This window comes from Penaeus japonicus, unplaced genomic scaffold, assembly GCF_977035675.1.
Source record: "Penaeus japonicus unplaced genomic scaffold, GWHDUDI00000001_assembly GWHDUDI00000019, whole genome shotgun sequence".
NCBI classification, from domain to species: domain Eukaryota; kingdom Metazoa; phylum Arthropoda; class Malacostraca; order Decapoda; family Penaeidae; genus Penaeus; species Penaeus japonicus.
In genome coordinates, this window is record NW_028234421.1 from 36,449,666 (window position 1) to 36,462,165 (window position 12,500).

The 12,500-nt window shown below is 37.6% G+C and overlaps 1 protein-coding gene across 3 annotated transcripts in view; it reads right to left on the bottom strand.

Annotated features, from left to right (window-relative positions):
• Positions 1-3,585: 3,585 nt before the first annotated feature.
• Positions 3,586-12,500, bottom strand: part of Droj2 (DnaJ heat shock protein family (Hsp40) member A4-like) — an 11,157-nt gene continuing 2,242 nt past the window's right edge. For all 3 annotated transcript variants that reach the window (XM_086547755.1, XM_086547756.1, XM_086547757.1), the window contains exons 2-9: positions 8,704-8,843; positions 8,172-8,350; positions 7,824-7,989; positions 7,566-7,688; positions 7,104-7,258; positions 6,005-6,123; positions 5,489-5,654; positions 3,586-5,181 (exon numbers count right to left, since the gene is read on the bottom strand). In XM_086547755.1, the coding sequence (XP_086403881.1) occupies positions 5,031-5,181; positions 5,489-5,654; positions 6,005-6,123; positions 7,104-7,258; positions 7,566-7,688; positions 7,824-7,989; positions 8,172-8,350; positions 8,704-8,835 (1,191 nt within the window). In that variant the 5' untranslated portion in view covers positions 8,836-8,843 and the 3' untranslated portion in view covers positions 3,586-5,030. The remainder of the gene's footprint in view (positions 5,182-5,488; positions 5,655-6,004; positions 6,124-7,103; positions 7,259-7,565; positions 7,689-7,823; positions 7,990-8,171; positions 8,351-8,703; positions 8,844-12,500) is intronic.

Genomic DNA, 12,500 nt, shown 5'->3' on the forward strand with positions numbered 1-12,500 from the left:
ATACATATATGTATGTATATAAATATACATATATGTATGTATATAAATATACATATATGTATGTATATAAATATACATATATGTTTATATATATACATATACATATATGTATGTATATAAATATACATATATGTATGTATATAAATATACATATATGTATGTATATAAATATACATATATGTATGTATATAAATATACATATATGTATGTATATAAATATACATATATGTATGTATATAAATATACATATATGTATGTATATAAATATACATATATGTATGTATATAAATATACATATATGTATGTATATAAATATACATATATGTATGTATATAAATATACATATATGTTTATATATATACATATACATATATGTATGTATATAAATATACATATATGTATGTATATAAATATACATATATGTATGTATATAAATATACATATATGTATGTATATAAATATACATGTATGTATGTATATATATATACATGTATGTATATATATATACATGTATGTATGTATATAAATATACATATATGTATGTATATAAATATACATATATGTATGTATATAAATATACATATATGTATGTATATAAATATACATATATGTTTATATATATACATATACATATATGTATGTATATAAATATACATATATGTATGTATATAAATATACATATATGTATGTATATAAATATACATATATGTATGTATATAAATATACATATATGTTTATATATATACATATACATATATGTATGTATATAAATATACATATATGTATGTATATAAATATACATATATGTATGTATATAAATATACATATATGTATGTATATAAATATACATGTATGTATGTATATATAAATATACATGTATGTATGTATATATATATACATGTATGTATATATATAAACATGTATGTATGTATATAAATATACATATATGTATGTATATAAATATACATATATGTATGTATATAAATATACATATATGTATGTATATAAATATACATATATGTATGTATATAAATATATATATATGTATATATAGAATGACAGAGAATCTAAAGGGAAAATAATGATTGAGTAAGTAACAATATTTACTGTAAATAACAAGTTAAGTGACAAACTACTTGATTGATAGCAAAAGAAATAAATTATAAATCAATGGACCTTAACAAGAGTTTAAAAGACTGAAGTGTAGGAAGGGTGTTATCATGTTTTTTTTTTTTTTTTTTTAGTGTCTCTTACCTTTACATCCACTTTGCTGTAATACGTACACAATAAACATTATAACCATGCACATTAATTTGAAATCAATGATTTCAATGGTTTTTCACCATAATTACAAGGGGCTTGTTTTTTAACATGAGAATCATTCGTATTTGCTTTACTTATATTTAACCCATTGCAGATGGGAATAGATTTGTTTACTGTCTGCAGGATGGGTTTTATTTGAGAGCAAGGCCGCTTCATGCAACATACCTTGCCTTTTCCCACTCTCTTTCAGTCACTCATTGTAAAGTGGAACCATTTTTGTTTTTGTTATTATTTTGTAAGGATAAGGATACGCCAGATTTGCGAAGCAGATGCTATGCCAGGCTTGTATACACTGAGGTGAGCCTGCCTGTATCAGCGTGTGCCAACTCGTGAGAGAATGTGCCAACGAGTGTTGACTCGATCTGAGCTTGGTCCTTACCCAACGCAGTGCCCAGCTACGTCAGTAACCGTCAGGTGACAGTGGAAACTTACGAGTTTGGATGGGACGTGAAGTCGACGTGCTGCCAATGAGCTACCAGACGGCTTATTATTTTGTGTTCTTTTGTATTGACAGACATGTCATATGACAATGCTGTTGTTGACTAAAAGTATAGTATAGGGTCCACATCAGCTAATTATTTTCTTTCTTTCTACTCAGTGATAGAAGTATTGCTCTTTTATGGGAGGACAAAAAGTAACTTATTTTTTTTAGTATTTGTGTATTGGCATAAAAGGGAATATGAAAAATATAACCATCCACAATGAAGATAACATAAAGAGGTGGGGAAGAGGAAGTACAAGACAGCCCTACTGGCACAGTAGGGGCACATTGTAGTCACTGGGCATGGTTTCAATCACCTTCCTCCTCTTGTTCTGCCTGCTCATCCTTTATTGCCTATACTTATAGAAAAAGGTTGGCATCTCTCTAAAGTTAGTGCTTGCTAGAAACTGTGGATGGATGCTATTCAAGGCTGCCTAGAAAGTGGTGCCATCTTCAGTTATGGATTTTAGGTTAAACCATTTTGCTTAACCCATTCACGAAGGGAGCATTCTAGCCTTGAATGTCACAATGCCGGGGCTTTCGAATTATTAGGCCTAAATCAATTAAATGGCTGGCACAATACTGTGCTGCCCGGCCACTGGGCTTTTGAATGAGCGGTACAGTACTGTACCACCCGTCCAGAGAGGGTTAATATACAAGAATTATAGTAATTATGACTAATTGTCATCTCTCACAATGATCCAAAATCCTCCAATGTCATGACCCCAATCCGCCATGGGTTAACTTATTGAATTCCCAAACAAATAAGTTGGCTGAATTATAAATTGATTTATTCTTGGATATTCTACAAAAAAAAGTACAATAAGGTACTCCACTTTTTATAGCTTTTCTTTTTTTTCCTAAAAGCTCAAATGCCTCCTGGTCAGCTATTAACCCGTTGCCGACGGGGCCAATCCGGCTTAAAAAGACCAAAATTCCGGGACTCTTGAACGCATAAGCCTAACGCGTCGGGATTCTCGGCCGCACTGGCCGCGAGCCAGCGATGCGCGCTGGCTCCTCCCGCGCGCCGGGCTGGACAAAGTAACGCGTCCCCGTCGTGTAGCCCAAAAACCACTAGACGTGTTATCTTGTCACCCGTCGTTAACGGGTTAAGTGCATTATTTACACATTTCAGATTTGTTTCTAACTTAACATTTTGATATTGATGGTATTTCTTAGATCCACACATTCTATATGAGTAACTAAATTTTACTTAAACACTGCATTGTCAATGCTAACAATATTGTTAACCATGGATTGGAAGTGTCAGTCAACATTGACCAACTAGTCCTGATAACTGAGGAGGTGGATCTATTAGAATATTGTCATATTAAAAAAAGAAATTGAGTGAGCTATCATTTTTTTTTATACAAGATTATATGGAATTATTCTAAAAGACTAGCCTTGCATCCATACCACTTTACAATATTTTTATTTTTCTCTGCCAAGATTATATAGTTGTCACTAACTACACAACAACCATTAGTAAAATTATTATATTTTTTGAAGACTAATTTCTATAGCTTTTTACAATATCCATGCTATTTTTTTCATACAAATACTTCTTCTTGTTTTTTAGATAGGGGAGTGATTTTCTTATCTCCCTAAATTTGCATATTTTAGACAAATTAAACCAAAGTCCTACCCCTTAACCTATAACTATGGACTTATTTCTGGAAAGTTTCCCCCTTTGCACCCCCCCCCCCCCCACACACACCCAAGAAACCAACCAATTCAGTACATCATCATAATATATATGGAAGGATTTACAAACAATTAGGTTAAGAAAAACATTTAATGTGAACAGCACATTGTGTATGTGATATAGTAGTTTACATTCTGAGGTCCACTATCATTCTGCAAATCATCCTAAACTCACAGATTAAAAAGCTGATACAATCTTCTACATGAGGCAAAGATTTCTGAAATTAAAGTCCAAAAAACAAAACTAGTACAAGTTTCCATTAGCCAGATCTTGGACCAGTAAAAAATATTTGGCTGAACAGACAAATGTTAATAAAAAATAGGTATAATAAATATTACATCTATTTTGTATCTTCAGTCTTACTATACAAGCAAAATATTCATAAATCACTACAGATCATTTCATTGATGCATATGAGAACAATATACTTCCTTGCACTTCTAGACACCAATACCTGATCCTTTTCCTCACGGAATACTTGAGCAAGTAGCTGATTCCAAACTTGGTGCTTGCATTTTTAAGCCTCACAATATACTTCAACATTACAGTTGTTACAGAAAGTTTAGAAATATCTTAAAAGTCCCCTCTATCACTCGTATCTTCAATTCTTCCATTATCCACAACTTCTGCACCTCCATCTTGTTTTACACTTGTAACGCACACCGAAAGATGAATGTTCATGCTTTTTCTCACTTTACAAAATGTCCCTTGTACCTTCGTCCGTTTCCATACTATGAAAATTATTTATGATCAATGTACTACACACACAACTTTGACCTTTTATATATTCAGGACAATGGAAGGATAACACTAAATTTCTAACCACTTCACAATGTATATTCCAAGTTCATTTCAAGATCACAACTGTACAAGGCAGACTCAAAGTGCCTAACCCTTGACAAGGAGATAAAGCCTGAACTTTATGAATGTATCAATGGAATATATGAGAAAATATGTACATAAATAAATGGTGTTTACCCCTCCTTATCTACATAAAATGTGCAAAACATCATTGATGAACATAAAAAGGGAAAAATTAACCATCGTAGAAAGATTAAGCCACAATTTTGACAAGAATTGAAACAAGAAAAGAAGAAGAAAAAAAAGCATTTATCTTATTCTAGACAGCTGGTACAATAATACACTATTTTTTTTCCTGTTATGATTTAATCTTAGATCTTTGAAGTGATACATTTTCACTGTACAGTAAACAAAATATTATATCCTGGACTTTGCTTTCATAATATACAATTCTAAGTATTCATAAATGTTTCAGATAAGCATTTCAAAATGCTTGCTCAAACCCTGTGAACACTTGAATCTCAAGCTTCTAAAATTGCTTTTCATTTGAAATGAAGAGTGTCAGAAAAACAGACTTTTAGCCATTACATCTACTGCATTGTTTTTTGACCTAGACTGAACATTCTGAACACTTCACTCCCAAAGGCCTTTCCATGGAAAGAAGAAAAATAATGGGGTAAAAATGAAAATAAAATACAGAATATAGCTCACAGTAGAGATCTAACTGGTCTGGCACTGTAGATGTTGCTGCCTTGGCCCATGGTCGTCCTCATCATCGTCATGCATCATATTGTGGCGTCGGCTTCGTTGTGACCTATCAATTTCAGCTAGCTGGCATTCTTCACAATCATCTGGAATCATCACTTCGGGCCTGAAGAGTAAAACAAGATAAAGTATTATTTTTTTGCTTTTCAATATCAATGATTTAAAATTAATATTCAAACTTTTAAGACCTTAAAGACATTATCTTGACTTTGAAGGTCGACTTTATAATTTCTTACTCCTTAAAAATTGCATGTATTTCAATCAAAACTGACTGGTAGCTATGGAAATTCATCCTTGAAAGAAAATATAAATGAAGACCTAAATATCAAATCATGTACTGACTCTATCTATACGAAAAATACAATGAAAGTAAATGTAAAAGCCAAGGGAATACTACAATCTCTTTCAATTACCTTGCTGGCAATATTTTTTCCAACTTTGCGATACGATCTGGCGAGATGTGAGGTGGGAAATCCACCAAGAACTGAATGAGTAGACGTCCCTTCTCGAATGGGTTCTTGTACTGAGGCATGCCTTCACCGAGGACACACTTCACTTCAGCATTCTTTATTACTTCACCTATAAAGAAGCAACATGATTAAGTCAGGCTACATCAAGTAACAACTTAGGAATTCATCACAAATCAATATACACATCTGCAACAAATAATTTTACTTATTATGATTTATGATTTACTGGCAAGTAACTCAGGAATTCATCACAAATCAATATACACATCTGTGACAAATAATTTTACTGATTATGATTATGATTTACTCCAGATACATAATTTCAACAGCCTTTATAGAAATTAAAGAAATGATCAGCAATATTGGTGCTAAAAAAAAAGAAAAAAAGCAGATTGAATGACTTTTACCCATTAAGTATGCTTTAATGTGTAATCAAAATAGCAATTCAACGTTTGTTACCTGGAATTGCACTAATAACAATGGTTCTGTCGTCTAAGGTCTTGATAGGCTTCTGGAATCCACATAATGCTTCTACAAGAGAAATGTGTATCTGCATTGTGAGATCATTGTTCACACGTCTGAAATGGAAATGAAATTGGCATTATTAGAGAGACTTCAACAAAATTTGTTGATGAAAGCAAAATGTTTTATGGTTGTTTGTATTCTATTTAACATTATATGAAACAAAGCAGATGGCAAGAGGATTTTGCTAGCTAGATAACAAGCACGAGATCTCTCTCAACGCACCACACCGCACCTCTATGACCACTTATTACCTGCCCACTTCAATGGGGTGATAATTGGAGGTTTTTGTATTTGTTTACATTGTTTTCACAAGTGAGTAAAAATGTGTCTATACTAATGGAACTCGTATGATAATGTGCATACACAATGATGTAAAAAACATACATTTTGAGGGCATCACTCGGTATGAATGGGTTAAAGAAGACATTTTGATGCTATTTGACATAGCATGGTGTGGGAAGGGCTTGTTCCTGCCTTGGGGACCATAAAGCACAAACTAATAAGTATTTAGTCTATCAAAAAGAAAAAAGAAGAAGAAAAAAAATATATATATATAATAATAATAATAAAAGTTGACGTGCTGATACGTTTTATGTTTTTTGCGTCAGACGCCCGGGACGAGCTATGAGGGCAAGCCGCGCACTCGGGTTGAGCGGGCGGGCAGCCCAGGCTCGCGGCTCGTGCGTCCGAGAATCCCGAGCCGTTAGGCTTATGCATTCGAGAACCCCGGTGTTGTGACCATGCAAAGCCAGAACGGCCCTGGTGTGAATGGGTTAACATTGCATTCTAACCAGTCGCAAACAAACAAGTGTTAGAGAGGTCTACCAATGGAGGACTAAAGCAGCAGCAGAGTCAGGGTCAGGAAAGGAACATGAGCATGACAATTTACTTTGTTAATTTCTCCACCTTATCTTATCCAGTCTTTAATCAATACATTTATCCTATTCCATATATTCTCCTTAGGTGTGAGGTGCATTAACAACAGAAGAGAAAGCCACCATTTTTTTTAACACAAACTGGGAAAAGGACTTACTTGAAAGTGGCATGCTCCTTCTCGTCAAGTACAATAATGATGTCGCCTGGATCCAAGCCAGGCTCCTGGTCACCCTCGCCAGAGAAAACCACCTTCTGGCCATCTTCCATACCTTTGTCAACATGAACCTCTAGGATTTTGCGGTCTTTAACAACCTAGTGGAAAAAAAGTAAATAAAACAAATTCTTTAGAAAACACATTGTAACTTTGTTACACTATCTTACTGACATTATATTACATATAATTTTTTTTAGGATATTTTCCGACTTGAAGGATAATCTATTGTTGAGAACCTTTGCATTCTCAAACATTTCTAATGTACAATACTCCTACTGTACCCAATTATGTGTAGTCTTTCATTATTCAAAGTGAATCAATATTAAAGAAAACGAAAAACAATTTAATCTTTTAAAAATCAATCAATGATCAAGTTCCAAAAGAACGAAGATCACAAACACGTACTTTCCGTCCTTCACAAGTTTTGCATCTGTCCTTAGGATTAATGCGCTCTCCCTGACCACGGCACTCGCCACACATGCTCTGCACTTGTGACACCATGCCTGGGCCTAACTGCTGAATCCGGACCTGGGAGTGAAAAAAAAAGTGAGTAATCTAGGACTGTAAAAGGTACAATCATAAACACCAATACCAATGACATATCCATAAATCAATAACAATCTTTAAGGTCAAGAGAGAAATAGTAAGGAACCTATTACATACCTGCATTCCTGTACCTCGACATGAAGGGCACTTCTCTGGGGGCTTCTTGCCACCCTGCCCCTCACACTTGCTGCAGATGACATGCTTCTGCAGAGCCAGCTTTCTGACTGCTCCATTGTACAACTCTTCCAAGGATACACTCATCTGATGGATGACATCCTTAACCCTGAAAAAGAATGTATTATGATGAGGTTAGAGTAAACCTCTAAATATAGGGGCCAAGGATTCCAATTGCTGGATTCCTTAATGAAATATACAACAATTTAAAGTACTAGCTCTGAGCCTTGCAGAACTTTTGAAGAACAGACTAATCACACTAAAAGTTAGAACTAACGCCACAAAACTTACTTCTTTTCTCTGCTTCGCCTTGAACCGCCCCCGAAGAACATCTCAAAGATGTCCATGGGTGACGTGAAGCCGCCACCTCCCGTACCACCTTCCTTGAGAGCCTGCTCTCCACCTTGGTCATAAATAGTACGTTTCTCCTCATTGCTCAGGACCTCATAAGCTTGTGAGATCAGTTTGAACTGTTGGGATATGGGAATATATAAAGCTTTAATGGTGGTTTATTGTATGTATGATGAAAAAGATATGTATTCAAAATTATTAAACCTTTTCCAATTCAGTAATATCTAAAGCATGAATCTGTAAAGACTGGAACCGATAACTCTTGGTTACACTGTTTATCATTCAAAAGAGAATTTATCAACCTGAATGACATTTTTTGACAGAGAAATTGCAACAAGTTCAGCTTTTGTAAAGATTTTGGTGACCTCATGGAAACTATTCCGGAAACCTTTTTAAGACACGGCAAGAAAAAGATCCGAAAACATTACATAGAAAAAGAAGGAAAGGTGAAAATAGATCTTAGTAATCTGACCTTTTCTCCTTCATTTGGATTCTTATCAGGATGGTATTTTAATGCAAGTTTTCTGTATGCCTTCTTGAGTTCATCCGTTGTTGCTGTGGGCTTCACCCCTAGGATGTCATAATATCCGGTTTCCTTCACCATCTTGGTCTCTGAAACAAAAAGTGGGGAATCTTGTAAAATAATTTTCTAGACTTATGGCACTTATATCTAAGTAGCTTTACACAATGACACGTGACTGAAAGAATCAATAGCTTGTCATATTAATAATAGGAAAAATGCAGCACCAAAGTGATCTCGCCCCCATGAAACATGGCCGTCATAGAAGGGTTTGAAAAAATATGACCATAATGATGTTAAATATTTGTAAGGTCTATTTTGGTCAATCTAACTTAGATTAATGTAATACACTGAGGGGAAAGGGAGGGGAGGTAAAGAGAGAAAGAGGGAGAAGATGAGGTAATGGGAGGAGGGAGGAGGGAGGAGGAGGAGGAGGAGGAGGAGGAGGAGGAGGAGGAGGAGGAGGAGAGGAGGAGGAGGAGGAGGAGGAGGAGGAGGAGGAGAAGAAGAGAGAGGAGGAGGAGGAGGAGGAGGAGGAGGAGGAGAAGAGAGGAGGAGGAGGAGGAGAAGAAGAAGAGAGAGGAAGAAGAGAGGAGGAGGAGGAGGAGGAGGAGGAGAGAGAGGAAGAGGAGGAGAAGAGGAGGAAGGAGGAGGAAGGAGGAAGGAGGAGGAGGAGGAGGAGGAGAAGGAGAGAGAGGAGAGGAGGAGGAGGAGGAGAGGAGAGGAGGAGGAGAGGAGAGAAGGAGAGAGGAGGAGGAGGGAGAGAAGAGAGGAGAGAGGGAGGAGGAGGGAAGAGAGAGGAGGAGGAAGAGAGGAGGAGGAGGAGGAGGAGGAGGAGGAGGAGGAGGAGGAGAAGAGGGGAGGGGGGGGAGGAGGAGGAGGAGGAGGAGGAGAGAGGAGGAGGAGAAGAGAGGAGGAGGAGGAGGAGGAGAAGAGAGGAGGAGGAGGAGGAGAAGAGAGGAGGAGGAGGAGGAGGAGGAGGAGAAGAAGAGAGGAGGAGGAGGAGGAGAAGAGAAGAGAGGAGGAGGAGGAGGAGAAGAAGAGAGGAGGAGGAGGAGGAGAAGAGAGGAGGAGGAGGAGGAGAAGAGAGAGGAGGAGGAGGAGGAGAAGAGAGGAGGAGGAGGAGGAGAAGAGAGGAGGGAAGAGAGGAGGAGGAGGAGGAGGAGAAGAGAGGAGGAGGAGGAGGAGGAGGAGAAGAGAGGAGGAGGAGGAGGAGGAGAAGAGAGGAGGAGGAGGAGGAGAAGAGAGGAGGAGGAGGAGAAGAGAGGAGGAGGAGGAGGAGGAGGAGAAGAGAGGAGGAGGAGGAGAAGAGAGGAGGAGGAGGAGGAGGAGAAGAGAGGAGGAGGAGGAGGAGGAGAAGAGAGGAGGAGGAGGAGGAGGAGGAGGAGGAGAGAGGAGGAGGAGGAGGGGAGGAGAAGAGAGGAGGAGGAGGAGGAGTAGAGAGGAGGAGGAGGAGGAGGAGGAGAAGAGAGGAGGAGGAGAAGAGAGGAGGAGAAGAGAGGAGGAGGAGGAGGAGAAGAGAGGAGGAGAAGAGAGGAGGAGGAGGAGGAGAAGAGAGGAGGAGGAGGAGGAGGAGGAGAGAGGAGGAGGAGGAGGAGGAGGAGAAGAGAGGAGGAGGAGGAGAAGAGAAGAGAGGAGGAGGAGGAGGAGGAGAAGAGAGGAGGAGGAGAAGAGAGGAGGAGGAGAGAGGAGGAGGAGGAGGAGAAGAGAGGAGGAGGAGGAGGAGAAGAGAGGAGAAGGAGGAGGAGAAGAGAAGAGAGGAGAAGGAGGAGGAGAAGAGAAGAGAGGAGAAGGAGGAGGAGAAGAGAAGAGAGGAGGAGGAGGAGGAGGAGAAGAAGAGAGGAGGAGGAGGAGAAGAGAGGAGGAGGAGGAGGAGGAGGAGAAGAGAGGAGGAGGAGGAGAAGAGAGGAGGAGGAGGAGAAGAGAGGAGGAGGAGGAGGAGAAGAGAGGAGGAGGAGGAGGAGAAGAGAGGAGGAGGAGGAGGAGGAGGAGGAGGAGGAGGAGGAGGAGGAGGAGGAGGAGGGAGGAGGAGGAGGGGAGGGGGAGGAGGAGGAGGAGGAGGGGGGAGAGAGGGAGGAGGGGGAGGAGGAGGAGAGGAGGAGTGAAAGGTTTATGCATATGTAAGTAAGTATGTTTTTATGTATGTATGTATGTATGTATGTGAGAATATGTTGCAGGGGATGGGAGACAGAAAAGGGTTAGGGAAGTCTATGGCTTCCTGGTCTTTATCCCCCCCTACCCCCACCCCCTCCCCATCTTATAACACTTATAATTATCAAAAGTTATTCCTTCCACTTTTATCCAATTACAACCAAAACTCTCAATCAGCCTTTGCGACTGTTTTCAACTTGGTTAAATTCCTTTTAACTCTACAAGTCTTGTCCATTTATGTGTTCATTCAAGCCATGACATGAACAGCAAGTGAAAAATAATAAAAAATCATACTGTATTTCCTCCTATAAATACTGTTTCTTGAGAAGATGAAGGATAACGATGGTTCAAACAAGCTCTGAAGACTTCATTGCACTCCTAATGATAACAGTAAATAAGTCTACTAAAATTAACCCATTGCATTCGAGTGTCATGTCATAAATGTCAGCACTGATTAGGCCTAAAAGACGAGTGTCAATGTGTACGTGACGCGACATTGGTATCTGCTCACAGTTAAAGCGTGCACACAGTCATGAAGTATTATGGCTGTAATGGCACTAGCTCTAGTGCTACAGGGTTCCAAAGTCAGCCTAAACCTGCATTTTATATTGGATTTACGGAAAAATACTGTTTGGGCTAGTCTGCACTACCCTCAGGGTGGAGAAAACACTCTCCCTGTCCCTCTAATTTTCAGCCGGTGCTGCTAGTGTCGTAGACCGTCTATCCTGACAAACAGTTGGATTGTTAGGCTCATGATTTATCAAATACCATCTTATCCAGTATCTAGTACAACAAAACTGAAAGTTCTTAGTATTGTAAGTCTTTCAATATTCTTTAACCAGGCAGCCAAAAACCATGTATATATATATATCCAAATCTTTATTATCAAAATAAATTTTTTTGGTATAATAGAACACAATCTAGGGGTGGAATTCATATAAGATATACAGGCCTAATATAATCTACTAGTATACTTGTATATGCTGGTGCACAAGGGTAGAGGCCATAGTATTGCTAGACTTAAAAGCATGAATGAATATAATATATATATATCTATATTTATATATATATATATCTATATATATATATATATATATATAATTAAATTTATAAAGGCAATGAATGTCCATTTGTATCGTGTTTCAAAAGATCTTTTAGATGAAAGAAGGGTAGTTCCTTTATTTTTCTATGCATCTTTTTCTGAACACTCTTATAATTTGTTAATTCTAATATTACCCTATATATTAGAACCTTCATGACTACAATTTAAGAAACAGTGAGTGAAACATAAAAGACCATAAAAATACATTTACATTCTATACATGTTACTGACATGTTTTAATCACATCTCTTTCCCCATAAAATTATCTAGGTAGTTCTGAAACTAGGGCCACATTTGCCGAAGATTAAAATTAACTACCAGAATGGCTTCCACGTGGTCTGCACTCCAGCAAAGGTTAACAAAGATTTAAGAATAATCTGGCGAGATAGAGCTTGGACTCATTCCTTATCTTAAATAAATGGAGGTGTACTAGATGTATCTTGCCAGAATACACTGGTGAATTTTGTTACCTCTGCCAGAATGCTAAAGGTGTATA